The following is a 23,653-nucleotide window of genomic DNA, read 5'->3' on the forward strand; positions in this document are numbered from 1 at the left end:
ATATTAAGGACCGTAGATGGTGAAATCCCTAAATTCCTTGCAATAGCTGGTTGAGAAATGTTGACAATTTGCTCACACATTTGTTGACAAAGTGGTGACCCTCCCCCCATCCTTGTTTGTGAATGACTGAGCATTTCATGGAAGCTGCTTTTATACCCAATCATGGCACCCACCTGTTCCCAATTACATGTGGGATATTCCAAATAAGTGTTTGATGAGCATTCCTCAACTATCTCTGGCGATGGACTTGAAAAGCCAGGACTACGAGACTGACAAACAGTTTCTACCCACAGGCCATCAGGCTTGTGAATGCTAGCTCCCCCAGCTACCAGCCCCATTTTACTTTTATCTTTTGAACAAAATACAGCTACCATGACCACCCCCGAACTGTGAAGAACCATCACTGTAGACACTTTTCACCTTTGATCACTAAAGACACTTTTAACTGGTCACCCAAGGTCACCTCCATATTTATACTGTGGACTGTGAATCAGAATGTGCAATAATGTTATGTTACTCACTGTGCCTTGTATATACATTTTTTTAAATTTATTTTAGCTAAGTACGGTGTGACTTGTTGAAGGGTGGACTAGCAAAGTAAGATTTTCATTGTCTGTTTATAGTCATACACTGCAAAAACTGCAATCTAAGTAAGATGAAATATCTCAAATAAGGGTGATATTTGCTTATTTTCTGTCTGTTAAGATAATTATTTTGACTAAGCAGATTTTATGATAGTGTTTTACTTGTTTTAAGGGTTTTGATCTCAGTAAGATATTACAGCTTGTTGCTGAGATTTGATGACCTATATTGAGTAAAACTTGCTTGAAACTAGAATATCAAGTGTTGCAAAGCTGTGTCATCAACACTCACAAGTATAAAACTACTTTTTTAAAGTCATCATTTCTTATTTCAAGCATGAAAAAAAAATCATGATGCCGAGCGCATATCATTATGTCAAGATAATGGCACTAGCATTTACTTCATTTAAGAATATTATTCAACATATTGAGCAAAAAGGTGTCTTTTTTTTCTACCAAGAAAAATGCACTTATTAGTGAGAATATACTTATTTTAAGGTATTTTGGGGTTCATTGAGGTTAGCTAATTTGACTTGTTTTGGAAAGTCTTGACAAGCCAAATTTTCTTGTTCTATTGGCAGATAATTTTGCTTAGTTCAAATAAAATACCCCTCATTTTTGTATTATTTCTTCTTGTTTTTGAACACTGACTTTTTGTAGTGTAAGCAGATTTTATGTTAGAGTGTTTTACTTGTTTTAAGTGTTTTGGTCCTAAATGATCTCAGTAAGATATTACATCTTGTTGGTGAAATTTGATGACCTATATTGAGTAAAACATGCTTGAAACTAGAATATCAAGTGTTGCAAAGCTGTGTCATCAACACTCACAAGTATAAAACTACTTTTTTAAAGTCATTATTTCTTATTTTAAGCATGAAAATAAAATCATGATGCCGAGCGCATATCATTATGTCAAGATAATGGCACTAGCATTTACTTCATTTAAGAATATTTTTCAACATATTGAGCAAAAAGGTGTCTTTTTTTTTTTTTTCTACCAAGAAAAATGCACTTATTAGTGAGAATATACTTATTTTAAGGTATTTGTGGGTTCATTGAGGTTAGCTAATTTGACTTGTTTTGGAAAGTCTTGACAAGCCAAATGTTCTTGTTCTATTGGCAGATAATTTTGCTTAGTTCAAATAAAATACCCCTCATTTTTGTATTATTTTTTCTTGTTTTTGAACACTGACTTTTTGCAGTGAAGTTAAAGGAATAAAGTACACTGCAAAAACTGAAATCTAAGTAAGATGAAATATCTCAAATAAGGGTGATATTTGCCTATTTTTTGTCTGATAAGATAATTCTTACTAAGCAGATTTTATGTTAGAGTGTTTTACTTGTTTTAAGTGTTTTGGTCCAAACTTATCTCTCGCAGTTAAGAAATACATTCTTAACTGTTTCCTTTCCATTAAGAAAAATAAACTAGTTTTTAGTATAAATTTGCTGGTTTCAAGAAATGTAATGCCAAGCGCATATAATTATGTCAAGATAATGGCACTAGCATTTACTTCATTTAAGATCAAGAAAGTGCACTTGTTATTAGTGAGAATATACTTATTTTAAGGTATTTGTGGGTTCATTGAAGTTAGCTAATTTGACTTGTTTTGGAAAGTCTTGACAAGCCAAATGTTCTTGTTCTATTGGCAGATAATTTTGCTTAGTTCAAATAAAATACCCCTCATTTTTATTTTATTTTATTTTTTATTGTTTTTGAACACTGACTTTTTGCAGTGTATGCACAGTTAAACAATCTTGAATCTTGAATCGGCAACACTAAATTGGTCCCTAGTGTGTGAATGTTCTCTGTCTATCTGTGTTGGCCCTGTGATGAGGTGGCCACTTGTCCAGGGTGTACCCCGCCTTCCGCCCGAATGCAGCTGAGATTGGCTCCAGCGACCCCAAAAGGGACAAGCGGTAGAAAATGGATCTTTCTTAGTCATTTTTGCCACTTGTGCCAGCTTTTTCAAAACATGTTGCGGGCATCAAATTCCAAATGAGCTAATAATTGCAAAAAATAACAAAGTTTACCAGTTTGAACATTAAATATCTTGTCTTTGCAGTCTATTCAATTGAATATAGGTTGAAAAGGATTTGCATATCATTGTATTCTGTTTTTATTTACCAATTACCGTATTTTTCTGACTATAAGTTGCAGTTTTTTTCATAGTTTGGCCGGGGGGTGCGACTTATACTCAGGAGCGACTTATGTGTAGGGATGTATGATAATGGCTTTTTGCCGATTTCCGATATTGTCCAACTCTTTAATTACCGATACCGATATCAACCGATATATACAGTCGTGGAATTAACACATTATTATGCCTAATTTGGACAACCAGGTATGGTGAAGATAAAGTACTTTTTAAAAAAATTTATAAAATAAGATAAATACATTTAAAAACATTTTCTTGAATTAAAAAAAAAAGTAAAACAATATAAAAACAGTTACATAGAAACTAGTAATTAATGAAAATGAGTCAAATTAAGTGTTAAAGGTTAGTACTATTAGTGGAGCAGCAGCACGCACAATCATGTGTGCTTACGGACTGTATCCCTTGCAGACTGTATTGATATATATTGATATATAATGTAGGAACCACAATATTAATAACAGAAAGAAACAACCCTTTTGTGTGAATGAGTGTAGTAAATGGGGGAGGGAGGTTTTTTGGGTTGGTGCACTAATTGTAAGTGTATCTTGTGTTTTTTATGTTGTTTTAATTTTTTAAAAAAACAAAAAAAAACGATACTGATAATTTCCGATATTACATTTTAACGCATTTATCGGCCGATAATATCTACTTATGTGTGAAATTATTAACACAATAGCGTAAAATATCAAATATTATTTAGCTCATTCACGTAAGAGACTAGACGTATAAGATTTCATGGGATTTAGCGATTAGGAGTGACAGATTGTTTGGTAAACGTATAGCATGTTCTATATGTTATAGTTATTTGAATGACTCTGTCATGTCTATGTAATCATGTTTTGTTTTAGTCATGTTTTGTTTAGTTATTGGACTCTTTAGTTTCTAGCTTTTCACTCCCTTGTCTTGTTTCCATAGTTGCCCATTAGTTTCACCTGTTCCACGTTTGGACTCATTGTGCACTCTTGTTTGTCACCATAGCAACCCATTAGTTTTCACCTGTCACGTCACGCACCTGTTTCACGTTTTGAGTCACGCACCTGTTTTCACCAATCATGTCACTGTTATTTAAGTGTACCTTTGTTCATCACTCGTGCTGCCTGCATTCTGTCACGTGGGGGGGTGGCAGCTTGCTGCGGGGTTGTTCTTCCAACGCAAAAAAACGGCTCCGGACGACAGCGTGAAGGTAAGCTTGGATTTATTTAACATAAATCACTCACTCCCACAAACACAAAAATACAACAAAAAAAGGCAAGCGTGCCTAAAACACAAGTGAAGCTGCTAAATAGATCAGAAGCTATGGCATGGACTAGGAAACTTACTTGGTCAGAAAGAGACATGAACCGGTGTGGCATAAAGACAATGCAGGCAGAATGAGTGATGAACAAAGGTAGACTTAAATAACAGTGACATGATTGGTGAAAACAGGTGCATGACTCAAAACGTGAAACAGGTGCGTGACGTGACAGGTGAAAACTAATGGGTTGCTATGGTGACAAACAAGAGTGCACAATGAGTCCAAACGTGGAACAGGTGAAACTAATGGGTAACTATGGAAACAAGACAAGGGAGTGAAAAGCCAGAAACTAAAGAGTCCAATAACTAAACAAAACATGACTAAAACAAAACATGATTACACAGACATGACAGACTCTTACCATAATATGTTACGTTAACATACCAGTTGGTTATTTATGCCTCATATAACGTACACTTATTCAGCCTGTTGTTCACTATTCTTTATTTATTTTAAATTGCCTTTCAAATGTTTATTCTTGGTGTTGGCTTTTATCAAATACATTTCCCCCAAAAATGTGACTTATACTCCAGTGCGTCTTATATTAATATATATATATATATATATATATATATATATATATATATATATATATATATATATTAATTACTGAGACTTTAAACTGTTTTTAACTTTTTTAACGGTTTTTAACTTCTTAACTGCTTTTTATCTAACAAATTGTTCTTAGGGTAATTTGTATTTCACTTTTTCAATGTGTATTTTACTTCTGTTTTAAATGTTATTTTTTTAGTCTGTCCTTTGCCTCTATTTCTTTGTGGTGTACAGCCCTTTGTTCTTCAACTGTGTTTTAAAGGGCTTTATAAATAAAGTTGGTATGGTATGGTCATACTTGCCAACCTTGAGACCTCCAATTTCGTGAGGTGGGGGAGGGGGGGGCGTGATCGGGGGTGTGGTTGGGGTGGGGGCGTGGTTAAGAGGGGAGGAGTATATTGACAGCTAGAATTTCATACATACGGTGTGTATATATATATTAGAGACGAAAGGGGTGGGGCTCACCCTGGTTGATATAGACAGCAGCTAGGACGGTGGCCATGGAAGTTGGAACCCGCTAAGGAGTGTGTAACAACCCACCTGCCGAATCAACTAGCCCTGAAAATGGATGGCGCTGGAGCGTCGGGCACATACCCGGCCGTCGCCGGCAGCGAGACGCGCTTGGAGGTGCGCTCAGCGCGGCTCCCATATGATTGCGCACTGGTGTGCGTCTGGGTCGTGACAGTGTGGCACGCGAATGTCTGTGCTGCATTGGATCAGTCTCCTTTCTTTAACAGGCAAAAGCTTTATAACCTCACTAATGCCTTGCATCGTCTATATTAGATATATAACAACGGGCGGGTGCGGGCGGATGCGGTTCTGATCAAATGTTAGATCGGGTGGATTGCGGATGGTTGACGACTTTCTGATGCGGTTGCGGATGAAATAATTGCCTATCCGCGCATCTCTAATATATATATATATATATATATATATATATACTGAAAATATGCAAACAACACTGTGTTTAGATAATTGATACTTCAAACTTGCATAAATAAATCTTAAGGAATATAACATAACTTAACTCAAAATGTAATGAATAAAATGCTAAAGTTGTTGATAAACAAGCAATTATTTTAATAATTAAATATGGTCATTTTAAATGAATTATTATGATCATTTAAAATTAATTATTTCAAATATGTTTATTTTAATGTATAATTCTATGGCTGGATGTAATAAGGAGTCAGAAAAAATACAAATAAAAATACAATTTTGATGTTTTTAGCAAAACATAGTAAACATTTATTTAGTTTTTTTTTTTTTAATTAATAAATATATTTATATTTAGGTAAGATAAACATAATACAATTTATCTCTAGTCTGGATGATTTAGTTCTTGTCACCCTGTTGTCCTCGAAAAAAAGGCTGTCCTCACTCAGGTCCGCATGGAGTTGGAGGGGGCGTGGCCTCCAGCTCCGGCTGAAAATCGGGAGTTTTTCGGGAGAATATTTGTCCTGGGAGGTTTTCGGGAGAGGCGCTGAATTTCGGGAGTCTCCCGGACAATTCGGGAGGGTTGGCAAGTATGGGTATGGTATGTTTTTTTTCCTTCATTATGCATTTTCGGCCGGTGCGACTTATACTCCGAAAAATACGGTACACAACGTGACACCTTCACTGGTTTTGGGTTTTGTAATTATTATATTAAATATAATGATATTTATTGCAAGGCAGACTTGCAAGAGACTTTATACGCTTGAAAAGTGTTTTTTAAAAGTATATCCAGGGCTGGACTTTAAAACAGCCAAAGATAGACTCTTAGCTAAAACCCCGGGAATGTTTTGCCTTATGCGCTCATGCATGCTCTCTGCCATTATTTTAACATCCGTCTTGCTCCTTCTGAATCCTCTTACAGGTGGATTATGGGACTAAGATGTCTAGCGAAAGTAAAGCGAGGCGACACACACACACACACAGAGAGGGCGAGTGATACGCAGAAGAAAAGAGACGTGTACCATGGAGACAACCCCTCACCCAAAGGCAGGCCAGCGTTGGGGTTGGAGATCGTCTGCCACTGAGGTCAGTAAACATTCCGCTTTACTGCCGCTCTGCTGCACAAAGTGACGTGGCTTCTCTCGCTGTAGGCCGAGTCAGCAGAGCCTCACCTGCAGAAGTCCGTCGCCAAGAGGACGGGGGAGCACTAACCAGCATCCATGACCAACCCTAACCTTCCCCTGTGGGGACGGTGCTCGGCGCTCTGTGCCCTCACCGTGCTCCTAGCTGCGGCCGGAGCCGACCACCAGCTCAACGCCACCGCTCCGCGCAATGGCGGCGGCGCCCAGTGTGGCGAGTACACCAACCAGGTAAGGACGCCAGGCTTTTTGTGGCCTCCTTTGATATTACCGTACTAGGGTTAAGTTAAAGTATCAATGATTGTCACACACGCACTAGGTGTGGTGAAATTTGTGTCCTCTGCATTTGACCCATCCCCTTGTTCACCCTCCTGGGAGGTGAGGGGAGCAGTGAGCAGCAGCGGTGGCTGCGCCCGGGAATTATTTTTGGTGATTTAACCCCCAATTCCATCCCTTGAAGCTGAGTGCCAAGCATGGAGGTAACGGGTCCAATTTTTATAGTCTTTGGTATGACTATAACCTACCGATCTCAGGGCGGACACTCTAACCCAGTGTTTTCAAGGCACATTTTTCTCATTTAAAAAATCCGGAGGCACACCACCAGCAGAAAACGTTAAAAAAAATGAAACTCCACCAGGTCGTCGTGCCTTATTTTGAGTTTGTTAGTGTTTTCCTGTGTGTAGTGCTTTAGTTCTGTTATTTTGGTGTCTCTTCCTGTTTTGTTGGTGTTTTCCTGTAGCAGTTTCATGTCTTCCGTTGAGCGCTATTCTGCGCACCTGGTTTGCGTTAGCAAGCAAGGCTGTTTACATTGTTGCCATACTTGCCAACCCTCCCGGATTTTCCGGGAGACTCCCGAAATTCAGCGCCTCTCCCGAAAACCTCCCGGGACAAATTTTCTCCCGAAAATCTCCCGAAATTCAGGTCCTCCACCATATAAAAAAGCGTACCTGCCCAATCACGTTATAACTATAGAATGATGGAGGGCGAGTTCTTGGTTTCTTATGTGGGTTTATTGTTAGGCAGTTTCATTAACGTCCTCCCAGCGTGGCAGCAACACACAACAACAGCAGTCACTTTTTTGTCTACCGTAAAGCAGTTCGTCTGCCGTAAACAGCAATGTTGTGACACTCTTAAACAGGACAATACTGCCATCTAGTGCATTTGATGAAAGCACTTTTGTGCGTGCCACACAGCAATGCATCATCAGAGAGGGTGTTCAGCATGGTTCAAAAAATAGTGACAGAGAATAGAACAAGGATGGACAATTCAACCCTTAACTCAACAATGAGTAGATGAGTGTTATGTGTGTGTATATGTGTAAATAAATGAACACTGAAATTCAAGTATTTATTTTATATATATATATATATATATATATATATATACATATATATATATATACATATATATATATACATATATATATATATATATATATATATATATATATATACATACATATATATATATATATATATATATATATACATATATATATATATATATATATATATATATATATATATATATATATATATATATATATATATATATATATATATATATCAGAATCAGCTTTATTGTCATTACGCAAGGTAACGAGATTGAGGCCATTCCATACAGTGCGATGTGTGCATGCTAGAAAAACAATGTGCAAATATATAAAAATATAAAAAATGTAGAAGTGCAATGAATATGGTGTGAAATGAATATATACATGAAAAAAACAAAAACAAAAACAGGGTGGTTGGTGGAATGGGTTATTGCACCGAAGAGAAGGCAGTTATGAGGGACAATGGGGCAGTCCGTTCAGGATGGTTATGGCCCTGGGGAAGAAGCTGTTCTTTAGCCTGTTTGTTTTGGTTTTAATGCACCTGTAGCGCTTCCCAGAGGGCAGCAGGTGGAACAGGTCAGAGCCAGGGTGGGTGCTGTCCTTGATGATGGCACTGGCTCTGTTGAGGCAGCGGAAGGTGTAGATGTCCGTCAGAGAGGGGAGAGGGCGGCCGATGATCTTCTGAGCCGTCTTGACCACTCTTTGCAGCCTCTCCCTGTCTGCTGCAGTGCAGCTGCCGTACCATACCGTAATACAGTAGGTCAGCAGGCTCTCGATGGACGAGCGGTAGAAGGTCAGCAGCAGGTCAGGCTTCAGGTTGTACTTCCCGAGGACTCTAAGGAAGTGTAGCCGCTGCTGAGCCTTCTTGATGATTGATGTGGTGTTATATATATATATATGAAATACTTGACTTGGTGAATTCTAGCTGTAAATATACTCCTCCCCTTTAAGCCACGCCCCCGTCCCACCCCCACCCCCACCCCCTTCCCCCCACCTCCTGAAATCGGAGGTCTCAAGGTTGGCAAGTATGATTGTTGCTATCCTTATTTGTGTGGACATTGTTGATTGTCATGTCAAGAACGGACGTACTTTGTGGACGCAGTAAGTTTTTGCTGTCGTCCAGCGTTCTGTTTACTTTGTAGCCAGTTCAGTTTTACTTTCGTTTTGCGTAGCCATTGCCTTTCCCTTACGTACAATTTTGGTTTAAGCATTACATACCTTTTTACCTGCACACTGCCTCCCGATGTGGTCTGCATATTGGGATCACAACAAACCATCCTCGTCTCACCCGACACTTTACGACTTTTACAAAGCAATTAACTACCTGCTGCCACCTACTGACATGGAGTATTACGTGGTTTACATACCTGCCAACTATCCCGGTTTTCCCGTAATTAGAACGGTTTTCATCTACCTATTCCGGGTTACGGTTGCAGTGATAAAAAATACGGTTTTTCATTAATTAAAAACATTTTTTTTTTTTTTAAGTTTTATTCACGAAATCGCGTAACAACAATGACAATCGACACTGCTTCCCGTAACTTCCTATCGAGCCATTCCGAATGCCATGCGCGAGGCTATTTATAGCACCGCTGCCAAGCACGAGGCACCAGTTGCCATTGTTTCCAAACGAGCGAACGATCATGGAATCAGCCGGAGAAAAATCGCAAACGAGTCTTAAACCGAAAAGAAAACTGCAGTCATTCCGTGAAGAATATTCAAAAGCCTATCCGGGAATAATTATCCGTTCCAAAAAGGGTGAAAACTACGCGAATTGCACCTTGTGCAGACAAGATTTTTCGATCGGACACGGAGGAATTAGCGATGTAAAAGACCACGTTGGGAACCATTTAGCATGTCGACTGACGACAGCACCGATTATGACGATGTAAAACTGTACCCCATTTGTGTTCGATATTTCTATGACGACATTGGAAAAGTATTGTCAGTACTTCTGTCTTTGAGGGAATGCAATACGGCTTCCACAGGCGAAAACATTTACAAAATACTCGCGGAAGAAATAGACTCAAACGAAATTCCTTGGCAGAATTTGGTTTGCTTTGCTGCCGATAATGCTGCAGTGATGATGGGATCTAAAAAGGGTGTTGCAGCTTTCATTACGGAAATGTCTCCTTCGGTTTACATCGCCGGTAAGTACAGTTCGTAGCATAAAAAAACTCACAAAACATACAATTTTAAGTAAATCTTTTATTACATAAACAATAAATCAAATCAAAAATAATTTCTGTGTACAGTATATCTTTTTATTTGTGATAACGATAACGATTTTCAAGTGTCTGATGGCTTAAATTAATTTGCATTAATTTTTCATATTTTGAATTCTTTTGAAAGGCTTACAAAAAAACTACATTTGAATTGTAATTCCATGCTATTGACAGGACTATTAATTTTAATGAAGTTAGCTTACCATGTTTACAGTATGATAATTGTGATAGAAATGTGAATTTTAGGCACAGAATATTTTTTACAATTGAACAAGGCAGTAGATTATACAAGCTTGGACAGAAAGTTAATAATCACACCAATTTTTTTTAAATGGAATTGTTTAGTACTGTTTTACCATTTGTTTACTGTAAAAAGTGTTTATACTGTTTATACTTTCAATTAACAAATTGAAGTCTTGTGAAAGGTTGACAGGATAACTGGCATTAACTGTCAAAATAATTTCAAACTATTGAAGTTAGCTTACAGAATAAACATGTCAATCAACCCATATGATTTTTGCTGTAATATTTTTGTTTTGAAAAGTCACTGTGACTGATAGAAATGTGATGGTTTTAGCAACATTTTAACCTGTCTGAATGCTAATAATCATTTTGCGTCGGCCCCCCTGAACCCCCCACCAGGACTTTGTCCTGGACCTACCGGGGCCTGCGGCCCCTGGACCCTGGCTACTAGGTTTTTCTGATTTCAAAAGTTGGCATGTATGGGTTTACACAGCACAGACACTAAGCAACGGCACATTATTTGCAGATTATAATTATTGATTTGCTAAAAATATGTTTTGGACCAATTAGGTGAAGTTGCATAATTTCCCACGGCACACCAGACAATATCTCATGGCACACTAGTGTGCCGCGGCACAGTGGTTGAAAAACTCTGCTCTAACCAATAGGCCACTGAGTAGGGTTATAGGAACAGTTGACCTGAACAGAGCATTTCTGACCCGAAACAAGTGTGTTTATGCCAGGAGCCGACCCTCAATGACACCCTTTATGCACATCACAGTGACATTTTATTACTTCATAACAGTCTTTTGGGATATTGCCACCATTCAATAAGCGAGGCTAAATGGTGCATCTCATGACAGTGTGGCCGGTGAGTGTAGGTAATGCTGCTCTATCCCTCAGTTCGTTTTTAATTGGTTTAATTTAATTGAATTTATCTAATAGGGCCAGTGCAGTTTAATCTGTTAAGGCGCACATGATGACAGAAAGGCCAAATGTGTGTGCAGAAAACCCTTGTTTGTCGCTGTTAACTGGTTACGGACGTGACCGCGATGAACACATTTTTGCCAAGTAGGAATTATTCATTATAAACCAAAATATTTCCATGGCCATAGCAATAAAAAATAAAAAGTACCCAGACGCAGATGCGGAATAATCTCCCTTTTATTTATTAGTATTATTTTATTCTATTTTTATTTTATTATATATTATTATTATTATTATTATTATTAAATTTTTATTTTTATTTTATTATTATTATTGTATATTTTTTTATATATATTTTATTTTTTTCTCCCTCTCTCTCCTTTTCAGCCCGTCTGTCTGTCTCTGGCCTCGTATGTGTGTGTGTGAGAATGTGTCTGTCTTTGTCGTCTTACTTGTTATATAATTGTGCCATTTGTCCCTGTTGGTGGGACCTGAGTGGGGTGGGAGGGTGGGTGGGTGGTTTGGGTTTTAAGGGAAAGGGTGTGAATAATTTACTGACTTTAAAATTGTACTGTTTCGACTTGCACTTTTTTCTGTCTATTTGAAAATGTCAATAAAAGAAGTTGGGAAAAAAAAAAAAAAGTACTAGTGGTACACAAAAAAATCCAATCACCTCAGAATCGCAATTATTATTCATCCCGATTCGGAACTTTAATAAATCAATTTAAAAGCTCCTCCTTGTTGCATGGAAATGGCCTAAAAACATGTTTGTAAAAATAGATTTTTTTTAAAAATATATACATATATATAGTACAGGCCAAAAGTTTGGACACACCTTCTCATTCAGTGCGGTTAAAGTGTCTTTAGTGATCAAAAGGTGAAAAGTGTCTACAGTGATGGTTCGTCACAGTTCGGGGGTGGTCATGGTAGCTGTATTTTGTTCAAAAGATAAAAGTAAAAAGGGGGTGGAGGGGTAGCTGGGGGAGCTAGCATTCACAAGTTAGCATTCACAAGCATCATGAGTTTGAGTTTGAGTTTATTTGGAACATGCAAGTATACAACATGATACATCACAATCTCCAGTTTCTCTTTTCAACATGTTCGAAAAGGAGTAGGAAGAAGCAGAGCTTATTTAATCCTACCCCTTTTCTTTGACATAACTGTTGCTAAAACTTTTGTTCACTTCCTGTTCTCAATTTATTCACAATATACTCCATAAGTAATCACAATAAAAATAAGTAAATAAATAATAATTGGTGAAGTAAGTTACATTTCATATGTTGAGATAAGTAAGATTATTTTGTGAGTGAAAGAATGGATGAGTTAAATAAATTCAGAATGTTTATCATGGTTCTTCTTCTTTGTACTTTGTAAACACTTTAAGTTTGAAGAGTTTCTTGAAGTGGATCATATTAGTACATTGTTTGATTGCTTTGCTTAATCCATTCCATCATTTAATTCCACATACTGATATACTGAAGGTCTTAAGTGTTGTACGTGCATACAAATGTTTTAAATTACATTTCTCCCTAAGATTATATTTCTCCTCTTTTTTTTGAGAAGAATTGTTGTATATTCTTGGGTAGCAGGTTATAGTTTGCTTTGTGTATAATTTTAGCTGTTTGCAAATTCACTATGTCGTAGAATTTCAGTATCTTTGATTCAATAAATAAAGGATTTGTGTGTTCTCTATATCCAACATTATGTATTATTATAACTGATCTTTTTTGTAACACCGTTAGTGAGTGAAGTGTACTTTTGTAATTATTTCCCCATATTTCTACACAGTAACTCAGATATGTAACACTAGTGAGCAGTAGAGAATATGAAGTGATTTTTTTGTCTAGAACATGTTTTGCTTTATTCATTATTGACGTGTTTCTTGCTACTTTATGTTGTATATTTTTTACGTGAGATTTTCAGTTCAATTTATCATCAATCATTCTACCTAGAAATTTGGTTTCATTTACTCTTTCAATTTCTATTCCGTCTATTTGTGTTTGACTTTCTCTTCTACTGTTACCAAATAGCATTATTTTAGTTTTACTGAGATTCAACGATAGTCTGTTTTTGTCAAACCATCTTTTTAATTTGTTCATTTCTTCTGTTATTATTTGTAGTATCTTCTGTGTGTTCTCTCCTGAACAAAACGCTGTTGTATCATCCGCAAATAATACTAACTTTAAATCTTTTGTAACTTTACAAATGTCATTTATATATAGATTGAATAATTTAGGTCCTAGTATTGATCCCTGAGGTACACCACAGGATATATTTAGCGTTGTAGAGGTGTGTTCGCCTACCTTCACGTATTGTTTCCTGTTCATTAGATAACTTCTTATCCAGTTTAAGACTAACCCTCTGATGCCATATCGTTCTAGTTTTTTGATTAAAATATTGTGATTAATTGTGTCAAATGCTTTAGTTAGATCCATAAAAACTGCTGCCGCACATTTTTTATTATCTATAGTATTGGTAATTTCTTCTGTAATTTCAATTAAAGCCATCGAAGTTGAAACATTAGCTCTGTATCCATATTGATTTTCTTCGAGTATTCTATTTTTATTTATCAAACTCTCTAATCTGTTATTGAACAGTTTTTCAATGATTTTAGAAAATTGTGGAAGTAAGGAAACAGGTCTATAGTTTGTAAATTGATGTTTGTCGCCAGTCTTGTAAATTGGTGCAACTTTAGCTATTTTCATTTTGTTTGGAAATGTACCTGTTTGAAATGATAGGTTACTAATATACATTAATGGTCCTGAGATTATGGCCTGTGGGTAGAAACTTTTTGTCAGTCTCGTAGTCCTGGCTTTTCAAATCCATCGCCAGAGAAAGTTGAGGAATGCTCATCAAACACTTATTTGGAACATCCCACAGTTGAACAGGCAAATTGGGAACAGGTGGGTGCCATGATTGGGTATAAAAGCGGCTTCCATGAAATGCTCAGTCATTCACAAACAAGGATGGGGCGAGGGTCCCCACTTTGTCAACAAATGCGTGAGCAAATGGTTGAACAGTTTAAGAACTACATTTCTCTACCAGCTATTGCAAGGAATTTAGGGATTTCACCATCTACGGTCCGTAATAAATAAATGATAAATGGGTTGTACTTGTATAGCGCTTTTCTACCTTCAAGGTACTCAAAGCGCTTTGACACTACTTCCACATTTACCCATTCACACACACATTCACACACTGATGGAGGGAGCTGCCATGCAAGGCGCTAACCAGCAGCCATCAGGAGCAAGGGTGAAGTGTCTTGCTCAGGACACAACGGACATGACGAGGTTGGTACTAGGTGGGGATTGAACCAGGGACCCTCGGGTCGCGCACGGCCATTCTTCCACTGCGCCACGCCGTCCTCATCATCAAAAGGTTCAGAGAATCAAAACTATGAATGAACACGTGGAGTTATGTACTTCATAAATAAAAGGGGAAATAACTGAAAACATGTTTTTATATTCTAGTTTCTTCAAAATAGCCACCCTTTGCTCTAATTACTTTTTCACACACTCTTGGCATTCTCTCCATGAGCTTCAAGAGGTGAAATGGTTTTCACTTCACAGGCGTGCTTGAAGCCCATCGAGAGAATGCCAAGAGTGTGCAAAGCAGTAATCGGAGCAAAGGGTGGCTATTTTGAAGACACTAGAATATAAAACAAGTTTTCAGTTACTTTTTTTTGTTAAGTACATAACTCCACATCTTCATTCATAGTTTTGATGCCTTCAGTGACAATCTACAATGTAAATAGTCATGAAAATAAAGAAAACACATTGAATGAGGAGAAGGTGTGTCCAAACTTTTTGCCTGTACTGTATATGTACTTACTGGTGGGAAAAAATAAATAAGTTTTAATCATTTAAAGATATATATTTTAAAACATTTGAAAGGGATGTTTATTATGAATTATGTAATGTAAATAGTCATGTAAATAAAGAAAACTCATTGACTGAGGAGAAGGTGAAGTGAATTATATTTATATAGCACTTTTCTCTAGTGACTCAAAGCGCTTTACATAGTGAAACCCAATATCTAAGTTACATTTAAACCAGTGTGGGTGGCACTGGGAGCAGGTGGGTAAAGTGTCTTGCCCACGGACACAACGGCAGTGACTAGGATGGCGGAAGCAGGGATTGAACCTGGAATCCTCAAGTTGCCGGCACGGCCGCTCTACCAACCGAGCCGTACCGCCCCAAGGTGTGACCAAACTATTGGCCTGTACTGTATGTATATGTTTTTTATAGGAATCTATTTTTAAAAATAAGTTTTTAGGCCATTTCCATGCAACAAGACGGAGCTTTTCTAACATGGAACCTGTTTTGAAAAAGTTTCATTATAATTATTATACCGAATAATACATTGCGAAAACCGGTTTGAATTAAGAATCGTGTTGAATCGAATCATCACTCCAGGAATCGGAATCAGATCGAATTGTTGGGTGCCCAAAGGGTTACACTCCTACTGTTTACCACCTTCTAAATACGTTTTTCAACAATATGAGAGCCCTCTAGACATGAAAAAAACCCTTTAGTAGGGATGTCCAGATCCGATATTTGGATCGGATCGGCCGCCGATATTTGCAAAAAAATGCGTATCGGCAAGGCATGGGAAAATGCCGATCCAGATCCAGTTTAAAAAAAACTCTGGTCCGTGTTTTCCAACGCACCGATTTAAATAATACATTCCACTTTTCTGCTGCTCCCTAATTTCCGTTCCGCATTTTCCAGCACACCTTCAACACATCCACACGTCTGTGGATTCTCATGCAGTTGCTTTTAGCTGCTGGCATTACACGACAGGCTCTTCTCTCTTTCCTATGTCTCCCTCTCACAGACAGCGAGCGCACCTTCTTACACACGTCACATACTGTCACGTCATACGTCACATACGTATACGCCCTCTCCCAGCAGAGAGCGAGGTAGCGGCATGGCTAACGTTAGCTGTGATGCTAGCGCAGCCGCTAAGGTGCGCACCTGCTCAAGCGTCCTCTGCGCACGGCAAATCTATGCCACGCACAAAATCAAATAAAAAAATAAGCGCATAACAATTTTCGACACACGGACACGACAGAGAAAACAGTTTTCGTCATCATTGTTCAAATATTGTAAGGTCTGTCGAGACGCTTATCTCCATTCGGTGCCACACGTCCACACCATCAAAATGCCGAGGCAAACATTTCCACATCAACACCGTATGAAAAAAATAGTGATTTTTTTTTAGTTGTGATTTCCTTCTCTGCATGAAAGTTTAAAAGTAGCATATATTAATGCAGTATGAAGAAGAATGTTTTAATGTAGACACATAGAATCATCATACTGCTGTGATTATATGCATCAAGTGTTCATTCAAGGCTAAGGCAAAATATCGAGATATATATCGTGTATCGCAATATGGCCTTAAAATATTGCAATATTAAAAAAAGGCCATATCGCCCAGCCCTAGTTCAATGATGCCATTTCTGTTTGTCATGTATAATTTTGTCTATTTTGTGTTTATCCTTGAATAAACAGGTCAGTTTCTTGTTACCAACCATTGTGTATTATTCAAACTCCCCTAATTCAGCTGGCTAGTTGTTATCAAGAGTACTAAAACCCTTTTCAACATGATTCTGACAACTAAGTAGGCTAAATAACTTTAAACTTTAATACATGCTCGGATTGGCCAGTATCGGTCAGTATCGGTATCGGTATCGGATCGGAAGTGCAAAAACAATATCGGTATCGGATCGGAAGTGCAAAAACCTGGATCGGGACATCCCTACCCTTTAGTCACGTTTTTACTATTTTAGACTAATATAGTCATGCTTCCTGTAGCTGAGCCAATCAGTGGCCACGACACTGTACAGCGCACTCTGATCAGGTTTGGTCTCATCCAGTGGCCAATATTACTGTAGTATTGATATTTTTTGTCCCTTTTGCCTTATTAATGTTTGAAATTGCTTAATTTGGGCCCAAAATGTTATAAAATATGCTTTAAAAAAATATACGCTTTAAAAAATAAAATGATAAAAAATATGCTAATAAAAAATTAATACGTGGCGAGCAATGTATGTGTAATTAATTTTATGTTTTTATTTTGTTGTTTAGTAATAATAATAATGCATTGGGAATTATTATGCAAACAAATTCATAATATTAAAAAAATAATACAAATTCATGCATTTGTATTATTTATATGCTTCATAACTTTTCCTTTTTTTAATTGAAATTATCACATTTGTTACTTAATTTATTAGTTTGTTATTTTTAATTCATCATGAGGGTAGTAAATTGGATGAATGGATGATTAATTATTTAACTTATTTTTCTTTACAAGTATTTCCTTCCTTTTTTTTCTCCTTTTAGAATTATTGGACTACAAGTGTGCTACTGTTATTTTTACCGATATTTCCCTATACAGCAGTTAGGCTATTAAACATATAGCATAAATAATGCTAAAATCGTATAATGACCATTATACAAAAAAACAAATATAATCAGAATTGTTATTTTTTTTATCTCATTTACATATACAAAAAATGTGTCCTGATGTATTGGAACAAAAACAGTTAACATGGGAAATAAGGGGAAAAATACACTTTATTTTGGAGTTTTGCCTATCGTTCATAATCATTATGAGAAAAATGACAATGGATGTATTTTTTTAATGCTGTCTAACTCATAAATAAAAGTCTGTTTACAATTAAGTCAGGGGTCGGCAACCTTTACCAGTCAAAGAGCCATTTTGACCGGTTTCACAAATTATAGAAAACAATGGGAGCCGCAAAAATTTTTGGAAATTTTAAATGAAATAACACTGCATACAAAGTTTTTTTTTTTGCTTTGTGCTATGTATAATCCAGGGGTCTCAGACACGCTGCCCACGCCTTTATATGGAATTTGAAAGCTGGTGCGGCACGCGGGTTTTAAATGAATGGCGCTTGTCAGCGTCATGTGTGCCGTGATGGTACAGCAAACAGCACCCACTACAACCATCGTGCCTGATCAGCCACACGTTGTATGGGGCTTCCGCTTGCTCACGTAGGTGACAGCAAAGCATACTTGGTCAACAACCACACAGGTTACACTGACGGTGGCGGTATAAAAAAAACTTTAACACTCTTACTAATAATGCGCCACACTGTGAACCAGGCCCGGCCCTAACCAATCTGGCGCCCTAGGCAAGATTTTAGGTGGCGCCCCCCCACATCGGCAGTGAAGTGTATATACTCACAAGAAACCGAATAGCTTTGTCTTTGACCTTTTTTTTTTTTACTTACAACTATACCTAATATATAAAGGGGTGGAAAAGTGACTATTACCTGCAGGGCAAATATAGCTAACCAGAAGGCAATAACAATGTAAACAAAAAACAGCTGCTTAAAAGATCTAATACAAATGTCCCTGAGGAATGTAAGGTGGGAGTACTGTAATTACCTAACGTTACATTATTATTTTCCATAACAATTTAGCCCCCTCCACAATATTAACCCGACGTTAAAACAGAACTAGCTATTTATTGATTAGCAATTGCCGAATCATGTGACATTAGCTTAATGCTAAAAAGCCGGGTTACTATCACATTCTGTAACAGACAAATAATTTCATGTTCGGCTCACCTACCTGCTACCTCTGTCTTTTCTCGTTTCTCCTCCTCTTCTTTTCTCTTTTTTCTTCCCTGGGCACCTGACAGTTTTGGCCGTTTTGACATCTTGTGTTGATTTTTTGATGTGGTGACGTCCAAAAAGAGTCATGATACGGGAAGGGAGGGGGCGCACCGTGAGGGGGGAGAGGGAGGGGGTGAGGGGGCGTAATGTTGTAACAAATAATATTTCTATTAAATAGGCTTTACTTTGCATTTTAGTTAACGTGGGATTATTTTTTGTATTTAGAAATAATACTATCAACTTTTTTTGCTTTTCTTTTTTTCTCTCCAACATTTGTGGCACTGGCGTGGCGCCCCCTGATGGACGGCGCCCTTAGCATTTGCCTATACGGCCTATGCCACGGGCCGGCCCTGCTGTGAACCCACACCAAACAAGAATGACAAACACATTTCGGGAGAACATCTGCACCGTAACACAACATAAACACAACAGGACAAATACCCAGAATCCCATGCAGCCCTAACTCTTCCGGGATACATTATACACCCCCCGCCCACCTCAACCGACGCACAGAGAGAGAGAGGGGGGCGGGGGGGGGTTCATGTGTGAGGGAGCAGGGTTGGGGGGGGGCGGGGTTTGGTGGTAGCAGGGGTGTATAATGTAGCCCGGAAGAGTCAGGGCTGCATGGGATTCTGGGTGTTTGTTCTGTTGTGTTTATGTTGTGTTAAGGTGCAGATGTTCTCCCGAAATGTGTTTGTCATTCTTGTTTGGTTTTGGTTCAAAGTGTGGCGCATTATTAGTGAGAGTATTAAAGTTGTTTTATATGGTCACCGTCAGTGTAACCTGTGTGGCTGTTGACCAAGTATGCCTTGCTGTCACGTACGTGTGCAAGCAGAAGATGTATATTTTATAACAAGTGTTGGGCTGGCACGCTGTTAATACAGATTGTAGAGGGCGCCAAATGTTGTACCATCATGGCACGCCCTTATTATAACTGTAAAGGTGAAAATCGGTGAATATTAATCCCGGGAGTTTTCCGCGAGAGGCACTGAAATCCGGAAGTCTCACGGGAAAATTGGGGGGTTCAGCAAGTTCAGAGTGATCAAAGAGCCGCATGCGGCTCCGGAGCCGCGGGTTGCCGACCCCTGAATTAAGTCAATGGGAGGTCCTCTATTCCGTCCATAAATCCCTCTAAAAAAAACATCCAAAAAGGGCCAACAATACTCCATTTACATTTTGTGACTTGAATATTAACCAAGTATTTGTCTGCGATGGTTGTGTTCCCTCCCATGCAGAAAGACAAGCAGGAGCTGCGTGCAGTTAGGAGTCTGTCCTTTTATTCTTTGAGGCAAGGCCAAAAATACAAAAACTCAAGACGCTAAATAAACGTGGAGCTAAAAAAAAACTAATAGTCACCAAGGGTGAACAGCGAGGAAGTCTATAATCAGGGAAAACACTTAAGCGTGGTGAAAAACAAGAAGAAACGTAAATGTCACAAAAGCAAGCGTTGACCCAGCGACTTGTGCTGAGTGACTAGCACGTATAAAGGGGAGTGATTAACTTAACAGCTGCTGGGGAACACTAATTACTAAAACAGGGGCAGGTGTGGAGAATTAGTGTCCATGGAAACCAAAAGTCAACGAAAAGAAAGAGGTTAGGGCATGGAAACAGACTAACACAGGGGGGAAAAAAGCCACAAAACATAAATCAAGCCATGACCCGAGCAACAGATCATGACAGTATTTGTGATATTTTCTTAATAAGCGCTAACGCAGATTAACTATTTTTAGCGGTGTCGTGATCAGAAGTAGCTAACAGCTGGTGCTGCTGGTGAGCTGCTTTCACGCCTCGGAGCTCGTGAAAGTTTACTCTAAATCATAATAATAATAATAATAATACATTTTATTTAGTATAGCGCTTTTTAGAGCACTCAAAGACGCTTTACAGGATAAAAAAAATATATATAAAAAACAATTTAAAGTATCCATCCATCCATCCATTTTCTACCGCTTATTCCCTTTGGGGTCGCGGGGGGCGCTGGAGCCTATCTCAGCTACAATCGGGCGGAAGGCGGGGTACACCCTGGACATGTCGCCACCTCATCGCAGGGCCAACACAGATAGACAGACAACATTCACACTCACATTCACACACTAGGGCCAATTTAGTGTTGCCAATCAACCTATCCCCAGGTGCATGTCTTTGGAGGTGGGAGGAAGCCGGAGTACCCGGAGGGAACCCACGCAGTCACGGGGAGAACATGCAAACTCCACACAGAAAGATCCCGAGCCCGGGATTGAACCCAAGACTACTCAGGACCTTCGTATTGTGAGGCAGATGCACTAACCCCTCTGCCACCGTGAAGCCCAATTTAAAGTAATAATATAAAATACAGGAAATATAAAAGCAGTACATAAAATACATATTAATACAGGAATATAAATGATGCCTCTCACCTTGATCGTAAAAAGATGACGACATAATCTGACGAGTTGGTCAACTTTGGCAATCAATTTAAGTTAAAGCCCTAACAATCGTGGAGGATGCATATATGTTTAGAGTAGCTAGCACTTTTCCTTTTTGTATATTCTACCAGTTTCTTTCGACATTTCAGATGCCTGGTTAGTGTCTTCACCGTAGGAATGTGAAGACAACCCCCACGTCTCTCTCCTTGTCAGTGTTGCGAGGGGGGAGATGGGGACTTTCTTTGTGTGCAAGGAGTGGGCTTTTCCGTTTGAATGTCAGATCCACTAGAGTAGCCGATATGTATGTATTGGTTATGTTGACCTCCTAAAGCTTAAGTAAAACTTGAAAATATTCCAATTCTGTCTTTATGGTCCTTCTTACTCAGCATATATGTCATCGAAAGAACTTGGGATTGACCAGTAACTTAGATTCCCTGGGAGGAAGAACTGGTCTGGCGCAACACAATCATCACACACACCCTGGGTGTGGTGAAATTTGATCCTTTTGACCCATCCCCATGTTCACCCCCGGGGAGGGGAGCAGTGAGCAGCAGCGTGCGCCACACTCGGGAATAATTTTGGTGATTTAACCCCCAATTCCAACCCTTGATGCTGAGTGCCAAGCAGGGAGGCAATGTGTCCCAGTTTTATAGTCCTTGGTATGACTCGACCAGGGTTTGAACTCACAACCTTCCAGTTTCACGGGGGACACTCTAACCACAAGGCCACTGAGCTGGTCAATTTAGACCCAGCAATGGCGAGAAAGACACAAAAAGACGCTTGGTTCCACCCCCCTTTTTTTTCTTCGCGAGGATTAGGACTCATTGTTCACCTAAACGGGAATATAACAACATCCTAGCAGTCGGCATCCTAATGACAGCAGACATTGTACAGTAAGTGACGTTTGTTTATGTGTGTTGGCTCGCATGATGTCTGCAGTTACTAGTAATCAGTGGTGGTGTTGTTAAAAAAAAAAAAGCGAACGTCATGATGCATTTTTGAAATGATTGCGCCACCGAATGTTTAAAATGATCAAAATAGGTAAATATCACATGTTATTACGAATGTGCCTGTTACTACATTACATATATACTTTGTTGCGTGCGAGCAGTCTTCCTCTCAGGGAAAATAACACACTGGTCAATCCCACGTTCTTTTGGATGACATATATGTTGAGTAAGAAGGACCACCGAGACAGAATAGTACTTGGCCAAGTTTTACTAAAGCTTTAGGAGACCAGCCCTTATAGCGCGACAATAGCAGCAGGATGAAGCGGTCAAAAATCAAAGGAAAAGAGTCAGCTTATGTAGCACGAAAACAGCCCCTCCCGCCCAAAATAGGTCAATATTACATGTTATTATGAATGTGCCTGTTACTACATTACATATATACTTACAGAGGTTAAAACCTCTAAAAGCCTTAGTGGCCACATGCGTGGACAGCACCTTTTAGCTCTTATTTCCAAAATTGTGTACACTACTGAATTGGGTTCTTATGTGGACACTTATACTGCCATCTGGTGGTGTCAGAAGAGTATAACATACAATGGAATTTGGGGGGAAAAAAAGTGTAAAAATAAGAATTGGTCCGTGTACTTCACTAAACATGAAGTACACATTTGTGTACTTATGGACTAAGTACATCATATCAAAAGATGATTCTTAGTTTTTATTCTAATTAGGGTCCAATAATCCCAAATAGCAAAGAGAAATAAAAAAAGCATGTAAACAAACAGCTTGGGCCTTAAGAGGTTTTAATGGAGGTGTTTGGATGTTTTTTTAAGCACTTTATAGGCAAAATAGAGCCACTTCAATAGGCTCCATTGTAAGCAGACTTTTGATTGAATTTATTTACGGGTTATCCATCCATCCAATTTCCACCGCTTGTCCCTTTTCAGGGTCGCGGGGGGTGCTGGAGCCTATCTCAGATGCATAAAAAAAAAGAAACATTTGTTATTGTCTTACATAAGGATTGTGAATGATAGGCACAATTCCCATTAAAGTGCAGTTCCCCTTTAAATAAAATGAAATATAAGAGGCAATTAACCAATCCATCCATTTTCTACAGTTTGTTTTTCTCGGGGTTGCGGGGCGTGCTGGAGCCTATCCCAGCTGCACTCGGGCGGAAGGTTCTGGCTGGACAAGTCGCCACCTCATCACAGGGCAAACACAGATCGACAACGTCCACACGTGCATTATATAAGATACAATTGTT

At 38.6% G+C, this 23,653-nt stretch overlaps 1 protein-coding gene across 2 annotated transcripts in view; it reads left to right on the forward strand.

The window, feature by feature from the left end:
- The window catches only part of LOC133623684 (angiopoietin-related protein 1), a 120,672-nt gene that overhangs the window by 61,244 nt on the left and 35,775 nt on the right, over positions 1–23,653 (forward strand). For both annotated transcript variants that reach the window (XM_072916290.1, XM_061986975.2), the window contains 2 exons: positions 6,442–6,605; positions 6,671–6,889. In XM_072916290.1, coding sequence (XP_072772391.1) covers positions 6,740–6,889 — 150 coding nt within the window. In that variant the 5' untranslated portion in view covers positions 6,442–6,605; positions 6,671–6,739. The remainder of the gene's footprint in view (positions 1–6,441; positions 6,606–6,670; positions 6,890–23,653) is intronic.

This window comes from Nerophis lumbriciformis, linkage group LG26, assembly GCF_033978685.3.
Source record: "Nerophis lumbriciformis linkage group LG26, RoL_Nlum_v2.1, whole genome shotgun sequence".
Classification (NCBI taxonomy): Eukaryota; Metazoa; Chordata; class Actinopteri; order Syngnathiformes; family Syngnathidae; genus Nerophis; species Nerophis lumbriciformis.